This window comes from Leptonychotes weddellii, chromosome 13 (assembly GCF_054177405.1).
Source record: "Leptonychotes weddellii isolate Sample4059 chromosome 13, ASM5417740v2, whole genome shotgun sequence".
Classification (NCBI taxonomy): domain Eukaryota; kingdom Metazoa; phylum Chordata; class Mammalia; order Carnivora; family Phocidae; genus Leptonychotes; species Leptonychotes weddellii.
Window position 1 is genome coordinate 58,702,120 of NC_138381.1, and position 26,541 is coordinate 58,728,660.

At 60.2% G+C, this 26,541-nt stretch overlaps 1 protein-coding gene across 1 annotated transcript in view; it reads left to right on the forward strand.

Moving 5' to 3' along the window:
• Positions 1-26,541, forward strand: part of CABIN1 (calcineurin binding protein 1) — a 156,333-nt gene that overhangs the window by 116,285 nt on the left and 13,507 nt on the right. Inside the window, exon 30 of the mRNA XM_081802514.1 lies at positions 25,662-25,825. Coding sequence (XP_081658640.1) covers positions 25,662-25,825 — 164 coding nt within the window. The remainder of the gene's footprint in view (positions 1-25,661; positions 25,826-26,541) is intronic.

Below are 26,541 nucleotides of genomic sequence, written 5' to 3' on the forward strand. Positions count from 1 at the left end.
GGGAGAGCCACCCCACCAGAGCTGGGGGAAAGGAGAAAAGGCCTCTAAAACCCCCGGCACCCCATCTTTCTAGGCAAGAATCAGTCACACCCCTTCTACTCTTAACTTGCCGCCAGTTGGCTGTGTGATCTTGGGGGAGTCCCCCTCCACCTCCACAGTGAGCAGATGACAGGTATTAGGGAGGGGCAGGCACAGCGGGCCCGTCTCTGAGGCGGGTAGCCCAGCCCCTGAGACAGGGGCCCGGCCCTCGGGAGGGAGCCGGGGGTCCAAATGGAGGCCGGTGGTGCCAAGCAGGGCACAGCCTCTGGAGCCCAGCACACCGGGCACACTCCCAAACAGGGACCTCATCTAGAACAGTGTCTCTGTCACCCCCACCCCCAGCACATTCCCCTGGCAGGAATTCTCCCGCCCTTGAGAGTTCCCTGGGACAGGGTTAACTGGGAAGCCAGCAGCCCCAGAGTGAGGGACAGCAGGCATCATCCTGGCTTGGGTGAGCCCTGGCCAGGTCCTGGGGTCTGTGCCCAAGACATCTGCCTCCTGCTGCAGGGCTAGACTTGGCCCTTCTTTCCCACTACCCGCCCCCTCCTAGTTCCCGAGAGGCACGGTGCCTGGTGGGCCTGTGGGCAGCCCTTGCCTCGCTTGCACCTACCCCTGGAGCTGAGTCACTGACACCCACCCCCGGATGCCAGCCCCAAGTTTGGGGCCTTTTGCAACAGGCAGACATCAGGGAAGACCAAGGCACGACCCAGGGACGAGGTGTTGGTTTCCCCAGTTAATTATACCCTCTACGGCTCCTGACAGCAGCAGATCTGTCCTGCCTCCCGGCAGTAAACAAGCCCCAGGAGTGTCAGCATGTGGTGTTCCAGCCCGTGGGGCGCTCCAGTGCAGAGTCCCACCCACCCTCTCTGGTCAGGGCCAGGGAATGTCGGAATAGGAAGCCCCCGGTTGGCAGCAAACCCACACCTTTCCTGAAATCAGTCCACCCATGTCACCTTTGCTACTCTCAGGACCGGTTATGACCAGTTTCGGTTCCACCTCTGCTTGTCCCTGTGCCCACACCTCAAGGAATGTGTTGCCCCGTTGTTAAGCCTGCTGTGTGCCAGACCCTGGCCAGCTACGTTGTCAGGGAGGTCCAGTGTCCACAGGCCCGTTTCATGGAGGTGCCAGGAGGTAAGGTGCCTTGGCTGAGGTCCCACGACCAGTCCATGTTGGAGGAAGAATGTGAACCTCACTCTGTCTGGTGCTGAAGCCCGTGGGTGGTAGCCCGCAGTTGCACATGAGGGAAGGAGAGCAGAAAGCCAGGGACAGGTTGGCTCCTACACTGGGATCAGCCCAGCTGCTCCCAAGCAGGAATGTTGCCCGCATGGTTCATTGGCTGGGTAGGGAGGATGGTGTGGCTGCGGGCAGGGGAACAGGGGCATCTAGCCCTGCCCTAGCAGGTGGGGCTGCGATTCCAGATGGAGGCTGGAGTAAGTAGCTGGGCCATGGTAGAGGCTAGGACTGCATTGTTGGCTGGCGTGGGCACCGGGCCTGTGTGGGCATGATGGGGTTGGGCCACCTGTCTATGGTAGACAGTCCCTGCCTGGCTCCACCCAGGGGCTGGGGCTCCTGAGGCAGAGCACAATAACAGCGGAGGCTGCCATGGTTGCCACAGGCCCAGAGCATCTGTGCCCAGCTGGGCCCACGGCAGCAACGGCAGGACTGGCCCCATTTACAGGCACTCACTGGGGGCTTCATTTGGGGTGCCGCCTTTGATCCTCCACAGCATGTGTGAGTGGCTTAGATGCTATTATTATCCCCATTGTACAGATGGGGAAGTTGACACCAGCAGGTGCCGTAGGCTGTCAAAATCAAAAGCCCTTTTCTGTCCTCTGCCCACCAAGGCTGACCTGCCTTCCCCTGTTGGACAGCAGAGCTTGTGACCCTATTTTCAGGCCCTGTTCAAAGGCCACTCCCTGGCTGATGTGCTTGCTCCGGGTAATGGGAGAGAATGGCACTGAAGGGGCGTTTGTGGGGTGTGCTTCTGCAGCAGAGGTGGGGGGACCCTGCAGAGATCGGTTCCATCTGTCCCCCTTCGAACAGTGTGCAGAAGCCAAGGGAGTGAGCCAGGATCACACAGCTAGCAAGTAGTGAGGCTGGAGTCCAAACCCAGGTCTGTCCTACTCCATGACCGGCTCCTTTAGCTGCTGTGTTGGGAAATCAGTGGCCACATCCAGGCTCTGTCTGCTCCATTAGTGATGTCTGGTGTGGGCTGTGGTGGACTGTGTCCTGTGCGTCTGCCCCCTCCTTCGGGGTGGAGTCCTTTGCCCCTCCCTTGCTCTGAGGCCTCCTCGTGGTTGAGGCACTCTCTGCACGGCTCTTTGTCACCTTATGGCCCATTTTGTTTTCCTTCAAGCCATTAGAGAGGCCCCCTCTTGAGCGGTGCCCAGGTCCCTGGGGAAGGTGAGCTGGTGAACAAAAGCTGTGGGAGCCCAGAGCTCACGGTGGGTTTTGGGTAGGACTGGCTAGATGGGGAAGGATCGTGAGGAGGTGGGGACAGGGGTGGGTTTGTTTAAGTCAAATGTAAGTAAGTCCCACCACCCTTTGGCCTCCCTTTTGGAACCTCGCCTGGCTGTCATTGTCCCTCCTGCCTGCAGGCCTGTGGCTTCAGTGCCTTCTTCGGCCTCTGAAAACATACTGGTTGAGGGCCATTTTGCAGTAGGGTCTTCCCTCTGTGGTCCCCTCACGGTCTTTTCCATACATGGACTCGCCACCCAGCCCAGCCTTCCGAAGCTTACCCCACCTCCTCTGGACACTCCCCCCACCCCAACCCTGCCCTAGGCTGGTCTCCTCCAGCAAGTGTCAGGACCTGCCTGAGCCCCACCACTGCAGTCATTTTTGTACACGTGCTCTTTGAGACCCTCAGGCCTGAATAAACCCCGACCCTTCCTAGGGCTGAGACCCCAGAATCGGAGGGGGAGCTGACAGTGGGAGAAAGGCAGAGGAGGGGACATTGAGGAGGTGCCTGCTCGGCGGGCTTCTGAGCGGAGGGAGGTGTGAGCCGGTGTGGGCATCAGGCGGGTGCCGTGTGCCTGCAGAAGCACTGGCTGGGCCAGGTACGGAGTGTGGACCTCCTCGTAGGGCAGAGGGGCTAGGAGGGGGATCTTCAAGACATCACACTTGCCCTCACGATGTACTGGAGGGGCCAGGCCGGGGCAGGGCCCGCAGCGCTGCCGACCTGCTTCTGTTTGGGACTTCACTACACGTGACCGCTCACTGAATCCCTGTAAGTCACGGCATGTAGGTAGTGCCGTTATCCCTGCCTTACAGATGAGGACACCGAGGCTTGGTTAGCCAGCTAGTCTGCACCTGAGTCAGGACCCAGGCGGTGGGAATGGCAGCCAGGGGATGGGCCCTAGGGACAGGCAGAGGAGGGACACGGGGCTCCCTCAGACCAGTGGGATGATAGGCAGGGCTGTGCGGACAGGAAGCATGGGGGTGCAGGCGGGGGTGGGCTGGAGCTTAGCTCTGCTCCGGCACACCAGGTCCACTGGCTCACACACTTCTACCCGGTGTGGTGTGGGCCTTGAGTCTGCGTGTGTGCATGCGGGACTCCAGGATGCCACCCGTCATCCCACTACTTCTACGCCCCCATGTCATCTGATTCTCAGAAGAAATTATCTTGGAGTTTATTGTGGCTTTCCTCTTCCCCCATGGTACCTGCGGATATCCCACCTGGCCAGTGAGGAACGGATCAGGCTCTGCCCCTGGCCCTGCCCTCGGCGGAGGTGACTGTGGCAGGTGTCCTGGCCTCCCCCTCCTCACTGAGATGCCTGGAGCTGTGCAGCAGCGCCGTCGTCGGGGCTAAAGGGAACCCAGTCACATCCCAGTGGGAATTAGAGAACAGAAAAGAAGGGAAAAGTTTAAATTGAGGAAATCTGAGCTCCTTGGCTGTAGTAGAAATTGCTGCAGTGGTGCTATTTTTAGCATTGTTGAGATGATCTATGGGCCAGTTGCAAAAGTAAACAAAAGATTCACTTCAAGTTCTCCAGGGAAAAGAGGTCCAGTTTTTAAGAGTCTTAAAAAGGTTAGCAAACTTGCGTGGCTTCTTAGCTTATCCCCGGGTTCTCTTTCCTTCCCATGTCCTGGGCTCTGCAGGTTCTGTTGAACTTCACAACTCTTCCGGCTTGCTGGACCCAGGTTCAGCCTGGAACAGGTGCTGTAGGCTTCCTATCCACATCCCTGTCTCCCTGTCCGTGGGAACCTTGTGAGCCCAAGAGGTGGCAGGTGGTGGGAGGTGGGGGGGCTGGTTCCCACCTGAGAAGCTGCAGAGTGTCCCAGCCCAAGAGGCTGGCATGCAGTGGGGCAGTAGGGACAAGGCCACAGGATGCCCAGGCCCCTATCCTGACAGGACCACAGCATAGTCCTCAAGCCCAGCCGCCCTCATTCACAGCTAGAATTTTTTAAAAACCACCAACAATCAAATGTAAACAGCCTTTAGATGGTCATCCCCCAGTGTGCAGTCTTTTCTGGCCGTTGGAGACAGTTTCCATCTCCAGATATGGATCCACAGTTGTGGCAGTGCCAGGATGCCTGGGCAGAGGGAGAGGATACGTTTAAGCCCTTGGCGTTCGTGATCCCGCACAGCGTGCCCGTCCTGCAAAGGGGTGCAGAGACCCCTGCAGATGGTACAGCTGTGACTTGCCCTGGGCCACACAGCCAGCAAGTGGCAGAGCCCAGACTAGAGCCCAGGCCTGGAACCCGCATCCTATGGGCCAACTTCCATGCCGGAGTTTCTGGCCAGCCCGGGGGGACGGCAGTGATTGTGTACACATCCAGAACTGACCTCAGCCCACAGCCCCCTCCACCCAGACACTGGGGGTGCTCAGTCAGGAGCTTGCTGTTTAACATTCCTGAAGAGAAGAACATTTTCCAGGGTAGACTTCTTTTCCCACTGCACGCTAGCTCTTAGAGGCTTGCTCTTGGGTACATGTCCCTGCTGTGTCTTTCTGGGGCACTGCATGTAACTGCCTCAGCTCGGGCAGAGAGCTCTGAGCTTTACCCCCTGGGACACTGTCCCAGGCCCCGGGCCACCATCTGGAGGGGCAGCACCGTGGTGCTGAAGGCAGCAGGGGTGGCACACTTCTAGGAGGAGGCCCAGGCCTCAGCAAGGCTTTGGAAAGCGGAGCAAGGACCTGAGGATGGCTGGGAGCGAGGGGAGAGCCTGAGGGAGGGCTCTGGCTGCCGAGGCTGTAGGCACCCCACCTCAGGGCCAGAAAGAAGATGGGGTTCCCTGGCAGGGCCTCCTTGTGTCCCCGTCCCCAGGCTGCAGGCGGCCAATCGGTGGGTATGGCCCGATGGAAAGCCAAAAGGTACGAGAGAATGCCAGTGAGTGGGCCTCTACCAGGGAGAGGATGGAGGCCACAGGGCTTGCTTCCATGGGTGCAGGGACTCGCGGGGACTTCCTTCGTTATTCCTCCCTGCAACCCCATGATCCCCATCTCATGATGAGCAAGCTGAGGCTAAGGACAGTGGCAGCACGGCACAGCATCCCTCAGCCCGGAAGGAGCAAAGCTGGGATTCCCACCCCAAAGAGCTCAGACTTCTCCCTGTCCCCCTTTCCCACCTCCCACCGACCCACCCTCACCCAGCCTGCACCCGGCCCGGCAAAGTTTGAGGTAAGACCCCACGCTGTTGGCCATGGTGCCCAGGGCAGACAGGAGGGGGCCTGCAGACGTGACTGCCCACCTCTGCCCTGGGCTTCATCCTGCTTGCCAGGCTCCGACCAGTTGGCCCCACCCAAAGCCTGCGGGGAGGAGGGATGCTGCATTACCCTGTTCGCAGATGGGGAACCCGAGGTGGCAAGCCCCGGGCCCCTGAGCCAGGGGTGGTAGGGTAGGGGCTCTGCTTCCTGCCATGGTGCCGCCCCCATGGGCCTGGTGTACCCGCTGACTGAGCCAGGGTGTGGAAGTACCGTGTCCTCTACGAGGTGGTACGTGATCTCTCAGACTCAATCTCTTCATCTCTGAGATGGGAGTGTCCAGCACTTGACACTTGAGAACCTTGTGGTCCCAGCCCTGTGTTGAGGTGGCCACAGGTCACATATCTGAGCCCCAAGAAGTAGCCCTGTGCAGCCCAGATGGGGCCTTTTCTGGGCCTAACCCCTACCGGAGTGTGTGACCTCCCTGTCCTGGGCAGGTAGACAGGGGCCCCAGGTCATGGGAGAGACCCACCCTGCCCTGCCTGGCTCTCCCTGCAACAGTGGTGTCTAGTGGGCTGTTGGCAGCATGTAGCATTCCTATTCTGCTTCCCCCAAACCCACCTGGTTGATAAAAAGAGGAAGCAGTAGCATCCCCCCACCAGGGAAGATTCCAGATGTGGGAGGTGGCAGGGGTGGAGAGCAGCTGAGGGTCCCAAAGGGGTCTTGCAACAGGGGTGGGGACAGAAGGGAGGGCAGGATGTATTTGCGGGCCTTTGCCTGCCCTCCCCAGAGATGTGCCCATGGCTGCTGCCCTCTGGCATCCACTGCCAAATGCTGCCCTTTTGCCTCCCCTTCCTTGCTTCCTGCGTGTCCCTCCAGACAGGTCATTGGTACCCTCAGGGGAGCTTGGGGGTTCAGGGTGAGCTGCCCACAGCCTTTGGCCGCTCTGAGGCGCCTACACTTAGAGTGGAAGCTAGGAGGATGGATTTCCTGAGGCGATGGGCATTGGCCATATGAGCCCCAGTGAGGGGCCCAAACAGTACCTCCCATGGCCCAGAGATGCTCCCCTACAAGAACATACCTGATGGCAAGGCCACCAGGTTTGGCTTGTGATGGATTCTTGAGAGCATGGGGCTGCCCCTCTGGGGGACCCTGGTTGCCCTTAAGCCCCAGGGTTGGAGGTCACATTCTGGCCTAAAGTCTCCCATCTTTTACTGTGCATGATGGTGAGGTTGCCTTGTACGGGGCTTCTCAAGCTAGGAGCCTCTGCAGGCGTGGCTGGGGCTTGTGGATGGCAGGCGGGGCCTGGAGCATGGCTGGGATGGGGATACCCACATGTCTGGCCCACACATCTTCCTGCGCACCCTACTCTGGGCAAGGTGGACGCTGCTCTGCCCTCAGAGTATAGTTTTGCTGTTGGCTTCCTGGTCCTGGTCCCTGCTGACCTCAGTTTCCCCATCTCCAGAGGTGGGCCAGTGGATGAGGTCAGTGGTTTTCCAGCCCATTTCCAAAAGGACAGTTTCCCACACACCCCGCTGGGAAACATGAAAGGGCAGCCTCTCTAGCAGACAGGAAGGGCTTGGTGCCACCTGCTCTGGCCACACTCCCATCCTGCCCAGGCTCCCGGGAAGGAGGGGCAGGAGCCCCAGAGAGGCTGCGGGGTCTCTGCCTTGCCACCATTCTGCCAACCCAGACAAGGCTTCCTAAGCTCAGTGGCCAGGCCTTCTTTCTGGGGTAACTTCAGTTTGGGAATTTGTCTCCTCCTCCAGCCCCCTTGTCCACTTTTCCTCTTTGGAAAGTTTGAGCAAGTTGCTTCTGAGAGAGCAGCATTGGGTTTAAAATCCAAACCAGAGCTCCAGCTCCAGGAGTCCCTGCCTGGTTTCCATGGTGATGGGCTGTGGCCACCGGTGCCCCTGGGGGTAGAGCAAGCACTCCCTCACAAGGGCAGGCCCAGGCCCTGCTCCACGCTTGGCTCCACCCATATAGCTGGGTGGCTCCAGACAAGCTAGTCAGATTTTGTAAGGCTCAGTTTCTTCATTTGCAAAGTGGGATTGATTAGACCTACCTCAGGGGGTTATATCGGTACTGCCTGCCATGTGCCCTGGGACACTGTGCCTAGGAGAGAGTCCGCGGGGATACCCAGGCAGCAGGAGCATCTCTCGGGGCCTGGCCGCCTCAGCCCCCTCAGGTCAGTGCTGGGCTTTATTCCCAGAGAGACACCCACCTGGACCTACTTGGAGGAAGGTGGGGAGTCTTGGGCTCCAGGCCATGCTTTGGCTGAGGCTCAGGCCCGGGCTCCCCACAGGTGGAAAGTCAACCTGGCTCTGCCACAGAGGCAGGGGCGTGTGAAACCCAATGAGGTGGTGCTATGCAGGCCTTGGAAATGGAAGGCTGGCCCCCAGGGGCCGCAGATGAGGAACCCTCGCCTGGGTGACAGGAGATAGCTCTGCTCAGGAGCACAGGAGCTTGCTACCCTCCGTAGCTTCACTTCTGTATGAGGTTGAGTGTCAGTACCCACCCCCAGCACTTGGCCCAGGCACCCCGAGTGTACTACTTTGTGCGTCTCGAGGTGCTGTGGGTGCAATATAGTAGCCTCGGCAAATGGAGCGGGGGCAGGTAGTCAGGAACACTCCTGGAGGAGTTGGCCAGATTGTCAGACCAGGGAGAGGCGTTCCAGGAGAGGGAACCCAAGGGAGGCAGTGTGGGGTGTGAGGGTCCTCACGGCTCAGGGCAGGAGTGGTGGAGAAGGTAGATGGGGTCAGCCCTGTATCTGTGGTCAGCAGGCTGGCTCTGTCCTGTGGCCGTGGAGCGCCCCCCGCAGGGTGTCCTGGTTGCAGTGTCGTGGTCAAGCGGGGAGCTCTCAGAGTAGTGGGCTGTGTAGCTTGAAGGGAAGGCCTGGAGAAGGGCCTGGGGGCTAGAGAGGTTAGGGAGAATGTTCAGGCAGGGCCAAAAAGAGCCTTGTGGAGGGTCAGGGGAGGCTGGGGGAGGGTAGGTTCTGGCCACAGAGAAATAAGACCCATGTCCCCTGCAGCTCGGTGTGAGAGTGCTGTGTTTAGGCTTCAACCTTCTGCTGTGGGGCCAGCAGGAGCATCCTGCCTGTGTGGGAGCCACTCTGAATGGGCTACCCCACTGCTAGGGGATGGAGCCCTGTCCCGTCCCCTCACAGCATAAGTGGGAGGTCCCATTGCCATCACAGAGGTTGCACATTGCTCCAGAGAGGGGAGGGTGCTATGCCTGGGGTGCGTGTTCTGGTCACGTCTCAGAGGTGTTCTGCTTCGGGGGCCCCCCTGGACTGCAGACTGAGCCCTGCTCTGCAGGGTGAGTTCTGATGCTGTATATGAGATTTGAAGGGTTTCTATCGGGGGGCTGTTTGGGTTAGGAGAAAGTGGTGGCCCTGCTTGGGAAGCCACATGCCCATGGCGGTGCGAGCTTTGTCTAGGACCTCGCCTCTGTCTGGTGGTTGGTGTCTGCTCACCCCTGCCCACCGTTCAGCTCGGCCTCTCGCTGCACGAGGATCCTGTGGGGGCCATCGAGGGAAGAAACCTGGCATGGGGCACAGCTACTGCAGCCACCGTGCCTTGAACCTGACCCTACTGAGGTTCCTATCACTCCCCCTCACTTAGCAGCCCAGCCAGAGAAGCCAGAGCTGCCCCCCAGCCCCCCAAGCCCACAAAGGCCATTTATTAGGAACCTGGGGTCAGACGATAGATAGACTGTCCTAGTTTTCTCAGTGTGCATGTCAGACATGGCTTTTCTAGGATGCGGGCTTCCCTCCTGAGATGAAGCGGAAGCAGCTCAGCAGTCCTCCAAAGAGTGGGCGATTCTAGAAGCCTGGACGCAGATCTCATTCCCAGACCTGACACGGGGGTGGGCTCAGAGGAGCCCATTGTAAGCGTCTTCTCACTCCAGGGAGGCTCTCATGGTCCCCATCAATCACACCCCAAGACCCAGCTTGCCCCAAAAGGCCTCACAGCCTGCTGGCCTCCCTTCTCTGCCCTGCCTGCGACCCTTCTCTCTCCACAGAGGCCCCTCCACGCGGTCCCGTTGGCTGTCCCTGATGTCACAGGCCCCCTACCTGTCTCTCCTCCGTTCTGTTACCCTGTGTGGGGAGATCCCTGTCCAGCAGCACCCAGCCCAGATGCCACTGTGTCTTCCCCAGGAAGCTGCCTTGTCCCTTTGTCTCGTTCTTGTTTCTCTCCCTCTGTGGCCACCTGTGCTCTTGATCCCCAAGCTGGCTGGGCTGGAAGTGCCAGGTAAGCTGAGTTGATGTGGACTGTGGCTGCATCAGTCCCTTCCCATGAGAGCCCTGGTGTCCGAGTCTGCCTCATGGTGACTGGGGATGTGGACATGGCATTCCCCTCTTGGTAAGGCACTGGTGGGAATGTATGCATGCCAGAGGCCCACATGCTGGTCCCTGTGGAGCTGTGCATGGCATGGGCATGCCTGTTGAGGCAGACGCAGCCCTAGCCTGAGGGACAGGGATCCTTGCATTGTGCCCTGACCACCGTGGCTGGTCTGTTCCCCTGGGCATGTCATTTCCCTTTTCCCCACCACTGTGTCCTCACTCATGGCCATACAGGCAAAACAGCTGGATTCAGGCTTGCAGCCTTAGAGCACAGTCTAAGGAACTCCTGGGTACCAGAAGCTCTAGCATACGAGAAGGAAGTGGGGTTGTAGCTGCGGGTCTGTAAACTGGGCAGGAGAGGCACGTGTCGATGTCTTAGCTGTCAGGGAAGGGAGAGGAAGCTGGCTCGCATGAGACTGGGAGGCCCAGCGTCTTCGGCTGGCATGTACTTGGCAGAGAGGCTGCCCAGGCCCACGTCACACAGAGCCAGGGTCCCACAGCAGGGAGGCAGGTGAGCAGCGGTAAGGCTTGTGCCTCCAAACCAGTTGGCAGCTCAAAACTCTAAGGCTGAGGATTGGGATTATTAACTCCAAGGAGCATTCTTGCCACCTAAAGGTAGCCCTGGACTCAGCCAAGGAGGAAGATGGGGTTAGGTCAAGTGGGGACTGAGGTCACAGTCAGCAGAAAGGAACCAGGAGCCACCTGTGGGTCTGTGTTGGCTCAGGTCTTGAGAAGGGATGGTTGCAGGGGGCCACTAGGGCCACATGGTCCCCTGGGCAGCTCAGCCGGCAGCACCTGGGGCAGCAGCCCAGCTCTGGGATCTGATTGGCTTCACTGGGCCAGGAACCCACCTCTGCTGGGGGCTGCCTACCCTCACTGGCACATGAGCCAAAGGCCAAGCGCCTATGTGCAAGGAAGGCTGTGGTTACCACTCCAGTGGACTGCACTGCTCCGGTGACCAGAAAGTGTCCAGAAAAGGGTGAACAGTGCCCCGTCTGCCCTCTCTGCTGGTCCACCCCAGGGTGAGGACATGCTGAGGCAGAGGCTTGGGGACATGCACACATTCACCCATTGGTCTGGGTTCCATACCCAGGGACACAGCATGTCTTCCTTTCTACTAAGTAACACAGGGTGACAGCATCTGCCCCACAGGCCAGTGTTGTTCATCCTTCTCTGTGCCTCCTCACTCAACAGACACCTTGAGGCAGTTCACACTTTGCTCTCTCGCCCTGCTTACCCTCCTCCTCCCCTCAGGTGCTCCTGCTAGGGACTGCTCATCCAGACAATGCCACAGTTGTTCAGTTGGGCTTTCTCTAGTTCTTCTGGCTTTGGTGATCATCCCTGGGCTCCTGGAGAGCCAGCTCAGCTTTCCCTCTCTGCAGCCACCCCTGGGAGCATGCGTGCTTTGGGGGAGGCCAGGCCTCTATCCTAAGGGCAGCGGGCAGTTGGCATTTTAGAAATGGCTGTGGTGTAGAGAATAAACGTGGCCACACAGGACGGCGTGGGCGGAGGGGCCAGATAGGGGCTGCAAAGAGGAATGTTGGCCACCCAGCTTCCCAACATGAAAATGGGTGAAGCCCTGGCCTCCCTACCTCCCTGGTGGCTGCCAGGGGCTGCTGGGTGGACAGCAGCTGGGGGGGATGTGATGGGTCAGCACCTCTCAGAGTTGGCCCTTAACCAGGGGACTCGGGCCCAGGGGTGGGGAGGTGGCTCTCAGGGCCACCTACCTATTGCCCTTGCCACCGTTGTCCTCTCCATTGTGACTCATCTGTTCTGGAGCTGGACTGGGGAGAGGGGTCTGCCTGGGAAAGTCCCTGTAGGACCAGGCAATGTCCTCAAGACTTTTGTGTTCTTATGATCAGTCATCCAAGTTTGCTTTGGAGATTGAAGGTCAGATATCCCTTAGAAAGACAGTGGGGTGGGGCGCCTGGGTGACACAGTTGTTAAGCGTCTGCCTTCGGCTCAGGTCATGATCCCAGGGTCCTGGGATTGAGTCTCGCATCGGGCTCCCTCCTCTGCGGGAAGCCTGCTTCTCCCTCTCCCACTCCCCCTGCTTGTGTTCCCTCTCTCGCACTGTGTCTCTCTCTGTCAAATAAATAAAATCTTAAAAAAAAAAAGAAAGGCAGTGGGGTACTCTGATGGCATGGGGCTCCTCCTGGCCCGAGGCTGAGGAGGCTTGGGACTGCATGCAGCCCAGGGTCAGCACATCCACTTCCAACATCAGTTCTCCTCCATGGACAGGCTGGAGCGTGCCCTTCAACACCCAGACGGGGCAGGGCCACCTGATCGCCAGGATTGACCCAGAGCAGGCAACCCACAGGTTAGACCCTGCTCGCCAGGGCTCCTGCCAGACACTGGATGAGCATGGTCAGGGTGGACTGGCCTCCTGGGCCCCTGAGGCTGGCGGAGTGCTACCGCCGCCGCCAAGGTTTCAGGGGTGGCCCTGAGGTGGATGAGCTGCCATCCTCCCTGGACAGCAGTCAGAGGCCTGTGTGCTGCACATCCAGGTGCTTTGTGGGTGATCAGGACCCATGGGGCCTCTCTTGCGTAGGGTACTGGTAAGTCCCAGAAGGGGCACAAGGCTCTTTTGGGCCCAAAGAATTCCTGAGGTTCTGATGCAAGCCCACCAGGGTCCCCTGTCTCAACACTCTCACATGAAGTGTGCAGAAGAATGCTTCCTCCTGGGGGCTCAGGGAGAGTGATTACCACCTCCCGGTTCTGGGCCTCAGTGCCATGGTCTGTCAGCTAGAGATGGCAATGCCCATGTCACGGGGCTCTGGAGAGGGCTTGCACAAACCAGGGCTTGGGGTGCTGGGTACTGCGAGGTCCCTGGGGCAGGGCCGAGGAAGCTAGAGACCACTGGGAGCACACAGTGTCCCAGGCTAGTCTCTCCAGAGACTTTGCTGGGCAGAGGCCTGGCACAGAACCCCTGAACTCCCCTCACCCACTACAGGCCTCCCTCCTGCTATGACAGCCAAAACCATGGGACCCCAGCCTGCCCCAGCCCACCCTGGGCCTCAGTGTGCTCATGAGAGCATTGCAAGGGCTGGTTTCCAGAGAACTACATACTCTGTAACACAGACAGCTTCTTCCTGGCCTAGGTGTGATGAGCACATGTTCTCAGCCTCCTTTGGTCTGACTTTATCTTACAGGAAGTGGATAAGGTATGAAGTGAGGTCATGAGCTGTGCAAGGCACAAGTGTCACTTGTCTGCTTCAGCCTTCCGTACAGCCAGGAGGAGTCAACCAGCTCTGAAGCCAGCCAGGCCTGGCAGCGGGTCCTGGCCATACTGACCTTACTGCTGTGTGACTCTGAACCAGTGCCCAACCTCTCTGAACCTGTCCCCACATGTGAGTGTCAAATGATGATATGCATGTAGATGGCGAGGGGCTGTTGTGACTTGAGCACCATGTGGATTTAGAACTCCTCTGAGACTCGACCTGTGGCGAGCACCCAGTCAGGAGACCCTTGTCCTCACATAACCCTGGGGTGGCTTGTGCTCATGCTTGTCTCCCTGCAAGTGAATGACCTCTAGAACCGCAGCCTGGTTCTTCCAGTGCCTGGCAGGGAGCAGTGGTCCTCCAGGGGGAGAGGGAGGGAGGACAGAGAGTGTGACATCCCCCTGGCTGAAGGGGTAGGTTGGACCCGAGCCCATTTGGATTAAGGGCACCTGATAGGGGCACATAGTAAGACTGGCAACACTAGTGGGCAGGAACTAGCCTAAGTGTAGGATAGGTGGAAACAAGCTGGCTCAGGGAGATGGCACCAGGACAAGTGTCACCAGGATAGGGGCCAGGTGGATCTGAGGTCTCTGGGTGTGTGGGGAAGGAGGAGGAAGCAAGGAACTCAAGGCATTGAGGTGGTGAGAGAGAAGCTTGGGGGGCAGCGGACGGGGGGTGGTTGCCTGGTGGCAGGCCAGGGCTTGGTGCAGCATCTCTCTATCCACTGTCCCTGCCTTTGCTTGGCCTCTCCTCACCTGGCAAGGGAGGAGCTACTGGTAGTTGGTGGACAGTCCTGGAGCAGCGTGCCCCACGGTGCTGTGTGCACACCAGAGCTATGGGTGCTGGGGGCATGGTGGTATGTTCCTGGGTGAGGCTCTTCTCTCTGAGCCCATTCCTCATCTGTAGAATGAGCACAGTCCCCCTTCCAGGCTACCCTGTGCTGAGAGGGAGGGGTGCTACTGCCCTTCTTGGAATAGAGTCCAAGAGGGGAATCCTGAGCCCACCCTGCTTCTGCCTGGCCTGGCCACTCCCACCGCCTTGACCCAGGGCCTTCTCCAGGCTCAGCCTCACGGCCCAACTGGAAAATGAGGCCCCTGCCAGCTGTAAAACCCACTGGGGGACTGCCATGGCATCTCTGTTCTGCCCTTCCCCCTGAGGATGTTAGTGGGAAAGCCTTTACTCCACCTCCCACTGCCCCATTGGATCTGCAAGGACAGCTCAGTGTAGCTGCGTGTCCCCACACACCCACTCCTCTGCCCTCCACAGGGCCTTCGCCTGGCACAACTCTAGGGGGCGCCGTTCACATAGCTACCGCGTGCAGGGTGAGGACCGCCACCCCCCACCCACCCACCCCCGCCGCACTCCCGGCCGGCCCTACACCGCTTGGTCCGGGGCCTTTGGGACCCACAGCCTCCTGCGGTGAGGGCTGCACCCCTCGCCGGGTGGGCAGCCCACCACCACCCGCGCGCACCGGGCCAGGGAACCTGCGAGGATTGGCCGGCAAAAGTCAGTTGCGCTGCTGGGCCCGCTTCCAGGCCGAGCGAGGGAGCGAGTGCCCGCGCCCCGTCCGGCTCTGCCCGCCCCGCCCCGGCCCGCCGCGAGCGAACGAGCCTCCGCGGCCATGGCCCGGCGCCCGCCCTAGCTCCGCTGCACAGATGCCACGGCGGAGCCGGCGGGTAGGAACTTGACCGGGGCCGGGGGGCGGGGGCCTGGGCCGCGACCGCCTCTCCTCCTCTGCCTGCCGGCTCCTTGCTTTCCGAAGCTTTTGCCCAGCCCTCCCGGGGTCGGTTTGGGCTGCCACCCCCGCCCCGGCCCCCTGCCCGCCAGGCGCAGCAGGAAGCCCGCGGGCCATGGTTTCCCGGGCGCCGCGGCGGAGGAAGTCGGCCGGCGGCGGGGCCGCGGCGCCCCCATGCCCCGGGGCCAGCGCCCTGCGCAGCGTCAGGTGGGCGGCCGGGTGGGCCGGGCGGCAGCGCGCGGGGGCGGGCGGCGGGCACTGGAGGAGCCTGCACCCGCACCCGCGCCGCCGGGGGAGAAGCCCGCGCAGCGAGCCCCGAGCGAGTCCAGCCCGACCCAGCCCGGGGCCGCGAGCCGGCGCGCGGGGGTGTGCGCTGCGCTGCGCCGCGCCGCGCGAAAGCGAAAGCCAAAGCCGCTCTCCCGCCGGCCCGAGCAACTTCGCGGCGGGCGGCGCCGAGGAGGAGCAGCGCGGGGCCGCTCCCGGGGATGGTGAGCGGGCCGGCGGGGTGGGCAGCGGCGCCCGGGCGCGGTGCTTCCCCAGCTATAAATAGCTGCTGTGCGGGGGCGGCAGGATGGTGCCAGCGGTTTGTGAGTGCCTAGCCTGCTCGGAGCCCGGAGCTGGGCCAGGACCTTGCCCCGCGGCAGAGTGGGGAGGGAGGGTGCAGAGGGGCGTGGGGCGTGGGCGCAGGACGGGGGTGCGGCACACACAGGCGGGGCCGCGGTGGAGTTGAGGGCTGGGCTGCCCCCCCCCCCACTTAGTTGTTTGTCGTTTCTGCTTTTCCGCGGGGCGGGGTGGGGGGGGCTGCGGGGGAGGGGAGGGGCAGCCAACAGTTGTGGGGACCCAGTGTGCGACGTCTCATTTGGTAGAAGAGGCTGAAAGCGGGCGGGCGCCAGCTGCAGGCAAATTGCAGGCTTCCCCAAATCCTGCCTGTGCTGGGGACTCATTACCTGTGGATGGTGCGGGGAATCCCTTGCCCTCGGGAGCCCAGCCAGGACCGCTGGTTGGGTAGAGGGTGACGGCGCCCCTGGCGGTTTATGTGCAACCCTGCGGCCAGAGAGGCGGGCCCTGTGGGTTTGCAGTGGAAGCTGCAGGACTTCCTGTCCCCAGGGGTGTTCAACCTAGCCTACCCCTGGCTGTGCCGCCAACCGTAGGCCTGGAGCGGGACAGTGGCTCCAAGTGCTGTGGGAGGGGCAGGGCCCTTCGCTCTTCGGGGCATCAGGAAGATGGGGAGTCTTGGCCCCAAGGGCCTTGGGACTCCTGAGGAGGGTGGCTCCTGAAGGAGATGGAGCTGTCTGGGCCAGCTGTGGGAGAGGTGCCGCCCTGCCAGCCTGGCACTGTCTCTGATGTTTGCCTTACTTGGGGACAAGCGGGGTGCAGTGGGAAGAGTAGAGTAGTGTGAGTGTTGCCATAGTTTCAGCTCTCTGTTGGCTGTGTGCCCCGGGACAAGTCTCTCCCGGTGAGCTCTACATTGATATCCCATGTTGAAGAAGCTGGACAGGCACCCTTGTCAGTATCGTTGGCCCCCCGGGCTTACAGCCACCAAGTGCAGCCCTACACACCCTCTCCAAGTTGTCTTGCTGTTTGGGAGGTTCATATGGGTTTGCCAATGACAGGTGTCTCCCTAAGACTTTGGAGGATGCTGGTATTCTCCCCAAGGCTGCTCCTGACCTGAGGGCCAAGGGTCCAGGTTCTGTCCTGGCTCAGCTTGGGGTCAGGTGGGCTGCCTCACTGAGGCTGGACTGTGGAAAAATTTTTATGCTTTTTCTGGGGAGAGAGGCCCTAATCTACCCCAGCACCCCTTCCTACTGAGGGGCTCCCTTGCTCTCTCCAGCTCATCACCTGCATGGAAGAAGGTCCTCAGCTAGAAGCAGCCTGCTCCCACAGCCCCAAGCCCGCTGCTCCTGGGAATGGGATGCCAGCAGGCTGCCCGCCCTCACCTGTTTGGAGCGCTGAGTTACTACTGCACCCATGCCAGGTGGGGGGTGGGCTGCAGGAATCCCTCTGCGGGGGGGATGGGTTCTCCCTTGGGTGCTCACAGTACTGTGTTTTCTGTGGACAGGAATGTTGGAGGTGAGCAGCCCTGGGAGGCCTGTTCACCTGTCATACTATGGCACACAGGGCTAACTGGGGACTGGGAAGGCCTAGGATGATGGACTGCGCCCCCCCTCCCCCCACAACACACACCTCCTGTCATAGGTCAGAACCAAGGCCCTGCTGCTGCTGCTGCATACCTACTCTTTTGTCCCCTCTGGGGGATCCATTCCAAGGAGAGAGAGAAAAGATCTGTGGGGGTGGCTGTTCAGCCAGCATTGTTCATAATTCTAAGGACTCAGCCCCAGGTGCCCACCAGGAGGGGACTGGATGGGTTTGGGTACACCTGTGGAGTGATGCGCTGTGGTCATTTTAAATGACAGGAGTGTTGATGGTAGAAAAAAATACCTGTGCTCTGTTTACCGAGTTATAATTTAAGATAAAAATTACAAGCTCAAAAAAAAAAAAAAATTCCACACTCCTTTGTTCTCCTGCTCAGGATACTCTGGGTGATAAGGTCAACCCTAGGGGGTTGCCTATTTCCTCCCCACTTGACAGAGGCTCCTCCTCCTCTGGCCCCTTCTCCTTCCTGGCTTCTCTCTGGCTTTCCCTGAACACTCCCTCCCCGAAGTCGTTATTCTCTCACCCCATTACTCCTCGTACCAACCATTCCTTCTCTCTCCTCACCCTGGATGCACGTGTGTCTGTCTCTCCTACTAGCAGGGACCCCCTCTGGTGGGTGTGCCTGACCCATCCACGAGACTCCTGATTCCTGGGATGCACTTGGCTTTTTGCCCAGTTGCCAGGCTGATTGGCCCTGGGAGACCCAGAGGTCACTCTGGAGCAACTCCTGAGTTGGGCCTTCCCAGCACCCAGAGGGGATTCATCTGGGGCATAAACTCTCCAGAGCCTGTTCGCCTTGGTTCATGCTGGGGACTTACTCAGAGGCACTCTAGAGCTGCACTGAGGTTGAGGGGACTTGGAGGCCAGGGTTTGTGGTTTTGTCCTGGAACATTCCTTGGAGTTCTGCTCGGGCAGGCCCAATGGGCCCACGTCCCTGTCTGCCTAGCTTGACTCTCATGTGGGAGGGCTTCCCTTTCCCCCAGAAGGCCAGGATCTATTTCGGGGGCCCGAGGTGCCAGTAAGCATTAGAGAGGCAGCCCTTCCTGCCCAACCCTAGGCAGCTCAGAGTCCGGGAGGCCATGGCAGGGCAGGCCAGGATTCAGGTCCTTGGAACTGGCTACTGATCTCAAGAGCTAGCCTTTATAAGCATCCTTTGAGCAGCCCCTGGTCAGGTAGGGAAGGCCTGAGAAGGCCCCAGGCAGACGTAGACCCCCTCAGGCTGCAGTAGCCTGGGGTGAACTGGAGATGGTCCAGACAGCCAGCTGCCCACCTGTTGCCTCAGCAGACTAAGCACCCCTAGGTCTCCCGCAGTACTGTTGGCATCTCACCGTCTTTCCCTGCTTAGTTTATCCCCAAGGCACTGAAGCCTGTCTCCTTTGTGGCCTTTCTGGGTGCTCCTAGCGGTGGCTACTTTCTCTTCTCTCCTCCTGCTTGATCCTTGCCAGGTGCCCCAGCTGCGCATGACCCCAGTAATAGCAGAGTGGGGAAGGGACACCTGAGTCCTGTGGGTAGGGCAGCAGGGGACAGCAAGAGGAGCCCAGCAGAGTTCTGGAAGACCGAGGCTGGAGGCCATGCCCAAAACAGGGGCTCAAAGGACTAGATTATGAAGTCTCAGAGGCGCTCAGAGGTACTGGGGGAGGATGCTCACTCCCCATTGCTCTGCCAGCAGGTGTCCAGTTCCAGCCTCCCCTTTCAAGGGGATGTTCTCAGGTCTTCAAAGGCCCTGGCTCAGAACTGAAGTTATTTGGTATCACTGCTTGGTTCTGCATTTCTGTTTCTAGTCTGTAAATCACAGATCACATTGCTGACCTTTTGTACCTTTGTAAGCATTCAGGGAGAATGCAGAGAGAGACCTGAAGAAGGGGAGTCTGGTCCCTGTGTCTCATCCCACACCAGGTCACTGGGTAGCTTCAGGCAGGTTGTCTGAACTCACCTTCCCCCTTTGGAAAATGAAGGGTGGGTTGATTACCCACTTGGACAGTCCCTGCCAGTGTGGGCGTGGGAGGAGTCGGAATCTGCACCCGGTCCCCATGGCTTGAGTCTCATCCACTCAGTGACAAGCCCATGCCCTGGGTCTGAGTGTGGCTTAGATGGAAGAGCCCTATTGGGCCACACCTCCCACCTGCCTCCTTCTCTGCTTTGGCATTTCTGGGCCCCTTATTTCCCTGGGGGGCCTTTGCCTGTGCCCTTGGAGTGGAGGAGGCCCCAGGGGGAGCTGTTACTGAAAGATGGGATCCATGAAGGTGGAGCATCTGGGAGCCTCAGAATGACCTTGGGGTATACTGTCAAGAATGGCCTGAACAGCGGCCCTGCACAGGGCAGTTGGAGCTAACGTGAGAATCAGAACTGTATCTGGACCTGTGGTTTTGGGTTGCCAAGCTCAGAGGTGGTCCTGAGCCATGGGAAGCCCTGCTGGTGTGCAGGGAGCCAGGGGCCCAGGAGTACGTTGGGCAAGGCCTTCCAGCCCACACTGAGGCAGTAAGGGAGGTGTGGACTGGCCAGCTGATGAGGAATCTGGGGAGAGGGGAGTCCTTGCCCCTCCAGGAAGAGGCTGCCCCCAGACTACAGTGTGCTGGAGACAGCATGAGCCTTAGGAATGAGCACGACCTTAGCCTGGCAGCCAGGCGCAGTGCTCCATGCCAGTGAGGGTATCTGCTGTCCATCCCTCAGGTGCCACCTGCCAAGATTTTGGTGACCAAAGGCCAAGGCCTCATGGCCTTCCTGCCCAGGCACCAGCCTCACCCTGCTTTCCAGCCCCCTTTGTGAGTGAACAGTGTGTTCATGGGCAAGAGTGCAAGGTGGCCCGGCAGCAACCCACCCCTTCCACCAGCCCAGCTCTCAGCTCCCCTGGGAAAGGCTCCAAGGGCCCCCAGCCATGCTGGCCAGCCTCCATGGACCCCCAGGCTTGCTCAAGTGTGGGGCTGAGCTACTGAAGCTCTGTTTCCTTAAGAGCGGCAGGAGGATGCCGGAGTCTCAAGGCTACAGGGAAGGTTTGGTAACTTGTATCAAGTGCTCAGCCCAGAGTCTGGGGCTCCATGAATTATTCAGGTGGTTATAGTCTGTCTGAGTGACCTCATCTGCTAGCCAGGAGCCTGGAACCACTTGGACGCATTGGGGGTCGGCTGAGATGCTCCCAAGGAGCTGCACATGGGTGGAGCTTCGAGCCCATTCTGTGTTTCTAAGTGCTCTGAGGCTGCTGCTGGGCGCCCCCAACTGCCCATAGCTCTCCAAGCAGGCATCATCCCAGCCAGGAATTGAGTGTGTGCCCTGCACTTTGGCAGAGGGGAGTCTTGGGGTGCAGCCAGAGCTACAGACAGGAGGGCAGCTGGGTGGGGCACAAGGGAGAAGTCGGAGGGACCCTGCCTCATGCCCCCTAGGCCCTGCCTGGCACCAGTGCTGCCTTCCTTCCTCGAGGGTGAGCCCCATCCCAGACCCTCTTTGCGGGGTCCCTGCTGCCCCTGGCTGCTACTCCTGCCCTCACTTCTCTGTGATCCTGCTTTGGCCTGTCCTTCAGCCCCCAGGTGCAGGCCTCCCTTGGGCCGCTCCCATCTGCCCCTTCTCTCGGGCACTGCTGCCTACTCTCTTCCCGTTAGGCCCCTTCTTCCTCCCCCTCAGATGCCTCCTGGCACATCCCCTGCACCCTCCCTGAGGCCTGCGCATGTGGCCCTGGCTGCTGCAGGTGGGGCCTGGCTGTACCCCTTCCTCCCGCGTGCAGACATCCCTCGCCCGATGCCTGTCCCCTCCCTGGGAGCTCCCTGGTTCTCTGAGGGGCTTCAGAGCAGGCCCGGCACGGCAGGGCTGTCTTTTTCTGAGGGGCAGTATGTGGGACTGTGCTTTGGCTTCTTCCCCTCTGTGGGGGGGCGGGGAGGGTCCCACTCGTCTCGGGGCTGCTGGTATCGTGGGGGCTCTGGCTGCAAACACAGGCAGAAGGCGGAGTTGTTGGCTTACCTGCCACCCTGCCAGCTTGCGACTCTGCCTGGTGGCTCCACGCCCTCGGGCCAGCTGTCCCTGGAGGCTGCTGCGTGTCTGCAGGAACCTCCCCGGGGCTTATGGTGGCTGTGGTTCCCTTCGGAATGTCTATGGACTCTCTGCCTGATTTGTGTGGTCTTCCATCCTTGCTGAAATAGGGGGCTACGTTATGGCCGCGTGCACATATCTGGAAAGGAGATGGATTAACAGGGCGCCCTAAAACACGTGGGACAAAGTAGACCTGTCCTCACAGGGTGCATCCTGGCCCCGTCCCTCCTCAGAGATTGGCTAAAAGCCCTTTGGGAGTCTGGCTCCCGGGCACAGGGACCCTGTTCTGCTCTCAGAGTGATCACAGACGGGCCGGGCCCGTGCAGAGGCTGCTCAGCCAGGCTCTCAGTCCGTGGCTGCGGTGGAAGGTAGCCCAGTACCCCAGCTGTGAGGAGGGAATCCACCTGCATTCTGGGCTTGGCTGCCGTCCAGCAATGGAGCTGGGGGCTTGCTGCCCCTCAGTGGGCCTCGAGTTCCCACCTGCACAATGAGCAGTTTGAGCCAGCTAAGTGTGCTTGAAAACGTCCATGACCGTGGAACTCTGATGCCACCAGATTTGTCAGTGCCTGGCTGGGAGCAGCATCCTGGGAATCAGGAATGGGGTGGAGGAGGAACGGTAGGGGCGGGAAGGGCAGGCCTGTGGTGCCGTGGCGTGACAGGGAGCAGATGGCAGGCAGACCCCGACCCCTGCTCGCTGTGCATCCAGAAAGTGTCTTATCTGAGGCACTTCCTTGCTTCAAGGAGCAGATGACAGCCCCTGCCTGCATATGATTGCCGGTGGGGCTGGCAGTGCCTGGCCACCCCTCACAGTCCCAGGTTGGCCCACTTCGGGGGGTGACATGGTAAGTCCTTCAGAGAGGTTTTTTTTTAGCGTGCTTACTGGCTCATTTTGGCACATCCCATCCCTCTTCCAAGAAGAAAACCAAGCAGGTAAATGCCCTGTGTCTTTGATTCTAGAACTTGAGAGCAAGAGCAGGAGTTTGGGATCCCCTCTCTGCAGGGACCCTACCTATGACCGCACCATCTGCCAAGTCTGCTGTGGTCACCTGGCCCACCCTGCAGAGGGCCAAACGTTTTTTATCTCTGGCATCGCCTTCTCGGCTCCGCCTCTTTCAGGGGAGAGAGGAGAGCTGGCCCTCGCCCGACCAGGAGCCTGGCGGGATAGGCCTCCAAGCAGCCCCAGGTCCTGCCAGCCCTCAGTGAGCGTGTTGCTGACTTGCCATCAGCAAGGAGGCGTGCTGCCACCACCCCCCTCCAGTGCAGGGCTCATATGCACACCCAGAGCCCTGAAAAGCATTCAGAAGAGCAGAATTGTTTCCCACCTACCCTAGAAATCTCCAGGGTGAGAGACCGGTGGGGAGATGGAGGAGCTAGGCTTCTGCGAGCAGCAAGCCCTTCTCAGGCTGGGCGGACACCTTGCCTGCTCTACCAGGTTTGTGTCGGGTCCCTGGGGACCTGGAGCTAAAGCAGACCTGCCCCCACTTAGGATGCATTCCCAGCCACAGGCCCACCCCCTGACCATCTAAGGGGCTGACCCTGAGTGGTCCTGGCAGAGACTTAGGAGGGCAGCAAGCCAGGAGGGCTTCAGAGAGGAGGTGACATCACAGCCAGGCTTGAGAGGGCACCCCAAAAAGTGAGAAGTATAAAATTCACAGCTCTATAAGGGGGCGGGCGTGGTCAGTGTCCGGGATCAAGGGAGGAGGGGTGCAAAGGCCAGTGAGTCTCGGGCTTTAGCTGAGGTAGGTAAGGGAGCTGGCTGTCAAGGATATAAGCAGAGGAGGGATGCGCTCACATTATCTTTTTCCTAACTTGTCCTGGCCCAGGCTGGGTGGATGGATTGGGGGCAAGAGTGGGAGGAAGAGGCAGGATGAGGGCCAAGCTGGGGCAGGAATGTTAGAGGCACAAGGTGCAGGCTTGGATGCCAGGGAGGGCCGGGGGTGTGGGAACATCCCTGGGGTTATAGCACAGTGGAAGAAACCTTTTCTAACAATTTATCAAGGATAAAATGGGCCACCTCCCGAGGTGGTGAGCTCCCCAGACGTGCAGGCTGAGGCTGGTGCCCACCAGGCAGGTTGTGGGGGCCAGGCATTGGGGCCCATGTTCCCAAAGTGCCTGGAGCCTCTTGAGGCATGGGCACCATATCTGAGGCCCCATGACGCTTGCCTCTGCCCACAACCAGGCTCACCCCAAGTCCCTGGCAGGCCTGTCTTCAGACCTCCTCCCCTCCTCCCCCAGCCTGTGCCCTGACTCAGCCAGCATGGAGGGCAGGGGTGCCATGGGAGGAACAGAGCCACTCACCAGGGTAGGGTCCAGAAAAGTCAGCACCCTTCTCCTTACACAGCCACCCCCAAACACGATTTGGAGGAACAAATGTGAGTCTTCCATTCATCCTCCCTGATTATTCCCCGAAGGACGTCAGGGGCCCTCCGCCCCCACGTGCTCATAAGGCAGCTGGGAGAGACCTTCTGACCCCAGATCAAGGTACACTGGGAAGAGTGACCTCCCTCTGTCCTTTGAGTCTTCAGAGGTTCAGCCAGGGAAGAGGGAGGCATTCAGAGAAATCCAGGGTCATTCTGGGCCCTTAGGATTGATGGTGCAGAGCAGGGCACGCCCCTCTGTGCCCTAAGGAAGAATGAGATCCGGGAGCAGTAGGGTCACACCCAGCTCCGGGACTTGGCCTGTGGCTCTGGGCCAGCCCTGGCACACGCCTGCAGGGTCTTGGCACATGGTCGGGCTGTGTTTCTGGCTTTCCCCCTCTCCTGTTAGGTGTGGGAAGGAGCCCGAGACCAGCAGCAGAGGGCTGGGGCATGTGGTGGAGGCTTCCCTCTGGGCTGGTTGCGCTTGTCCTCCCTGTCTTCAGAGCTGTGGGCATGCCCCTCCTGCTGTGTGACCCTGAGGGAGTCACTCCTCATCTCTGAGCTCCGCCCTCCCTGACGTGGCTGTGCGAGCCCATGGTGATGAACGTAACATGGTGATGAATGTAACATGGTGATGTCTGCAGTGCCGTGGAAGAGCCGGGCTCTTTAGTCTTACACCGCTAGGCCTGGCAGGCAACAGAGATGGCACCTTCTCGGCCATTGCTGTACATCTGGGGGCAGGGTGTCAGGGCCACAGTGACCAGACAGCTGCTCAAAGCTGTCCCTTGTCCTCTCAAGTGGCAGCTTTTCCTGAGCTGCTGCAGAAGCCCCCTGGGCCCAGTGGGAAGTTACAGCGTTGGTGTCAGTGCCGTGGGTGAGGGTGGCCTCAGCCTCCTGGTTTTGTCCAGGCTGGGAAGCAGCTAGTGCCTTGTTTGGCACTGCCTGGGATGAAGGGTGGTTGCCAGCCTTCACACAGCACCCCCAGACTACTCGGGGGTGGGGGGGTGGCGGGTCTGTGTCCGGTGTAAGCCCAGGGATCCAGTGTGGAGGCTGTGGGGGCTTGGAGGTGCCCTGCCTTCCCTCCTGGGACTGCTGGAGCATAGACTTAGTCAGTGAGCACCCATGGGAATAGGGCCCTGGGAGTTGTACCCCCCCTTGGGTACCCTGCTGGGGGCCCCAGGTAGAGGAGGCAGCATTGCTCACAGCCCCAGTCCATTCTGGGCAGGAATTTCCCTAGGGTGTTAGCCACAGAGAGCCAGCTGTGAGCCTGCCTGCTCCCTCCGGGCCCCCAAAGTCCTGCCCCAGAGACATAAATCCTAATGTCCAGGCCCTGCAGCCTCAGGCCTGCTTCTCTTCACTTATAATTTGCACCCTTGGTCGTCCTTTCTTTCACCATGCCTCACCTGGACCACTATGTCTCAGACACTGTGCTGGGTGTGGGGATACCCCAGGGAGCTGCCGAAGGGCAGGGTGCCCAGTGCAGCAGTGGGCTGAGCACAGACTGAGGGAGATGGTGGCAGGGCTCCCCAGAGCCAGCCCTGCTCCAGCTCAGCCTTTCAGACAGTGAGTTTGGATGGCTGAGAAGTGGAGGAGGGGGTTCCAGGCGGAGTGCATCCCGGACAAAGGCAGGTTGGAGGGAACCGGGGCATTCTGCAAGCTGCAGGTCATTTTCAACCCAGCCCTCTAGACTCTGGGCATTGCTCGAGCGAATGCACATGGGTGGGGGCCAGGCTTGAGCCTGTCTGGCCAGCAACAGCTGCCAGAAGTTCACAGTGGCCACCTTTTGACCCATCAGTTTGACCCTAGGAATTGGTCCCGTGGCTGAGTCAGCAGCTGCGTGGAGGCACAGAGGCTCTGGGCTTCTCCCACTGGTTGCATTTGACTAGGCATGACCTGCGTGTTTCCCATAGGGGACAGAACAAGTACATATGTGCCATGCAACCATTCAGAGGAGGAGAGTGCGGAACAGCACGTGTATCCTTTGCCACCATCTGCAGGGGGACGTAGGTGGGGGTGGCCACCCTCCCACTCCCCTCGGGACAGCAAGAGGGGTCCGAGGCATCGTGGACTGGGCAGAGTGCCCTCTGGTACTGTGGCAGCCTCCAGCCGCAGCAGCCCCCCCCTCACACGCTCACCCCTGTCCATCTCACAGGGCATCTGGCGGATCCCCGTGGACGAGATCGACCGGCCAGGCAGCTTCGCCTGGCACATGAACCGTTCCATTGTGCTGCTGCTGAAGGTGCTGGCCCAGCTCCGGGACCACAGCACCCTGCTGAAGGTGTCCTCCATGCTGCAGCGGACCCCGGACCAGGGCAAGTGAGTGCAGCCGCCCGGCCTAGTGTGTGCTCGGCCCCGTGAGGGCAGCTCGCGCTGCCGGGGGTCAGAGCAGGAGCGCACACACAGGCTAGAGCCCCTCACCCACCTGGGGCGTCTCTCCGCTGGTTGGGGAGCCTAGACCAGCCCTTCTCTCCAGGGGCCTCTCTGTCCGGTATCTAGACCACACCCTGCCCTGTGCCCCCTGGGGCAAACACAAGCTACCCCTTCCTTTCCTCCTGCTTCCCTTTAGCTTGGGGCTTTCAGGGTGCTGTCAGGTCTGCGGAAAGACAGGTGTCCAAATGATAGCCAGGGTCCCTCAGGTGAAGGCGAGTAATAACCAGCCAGGCAACAGGGGGACCTGGGCTGCAGAGGTAATGAGGGATCCCTTTGCCAGACAGGCCCGAGGGGCATCTGCTGCAGCTGCCACTTGGGGGGCTTGTAGGGGATCCTGGGAGACGTGGTCTGGCCCAGCTGGGTGAACAGCTGTCCTCTGAGCCTGCACTGTTTTACCTTTTCCCGTCTCATTTACCTCTAGGAGCTGGGGTGGGGCCTTTAGCCGGGGCCTGGGGCGCCCTGTAGACAGACTTTACAGAGAGAAGCCAGAGGCCCCCAGCTCTCACTCGGCCTGGCCCTGCCCACCCTGCTCCCGGGGTTCCCGGCCAGGTCCGGAGAGCCCAGGGCAGTCTGTGCTTGGTGCCGAGGCAGGAGGCTCAGGG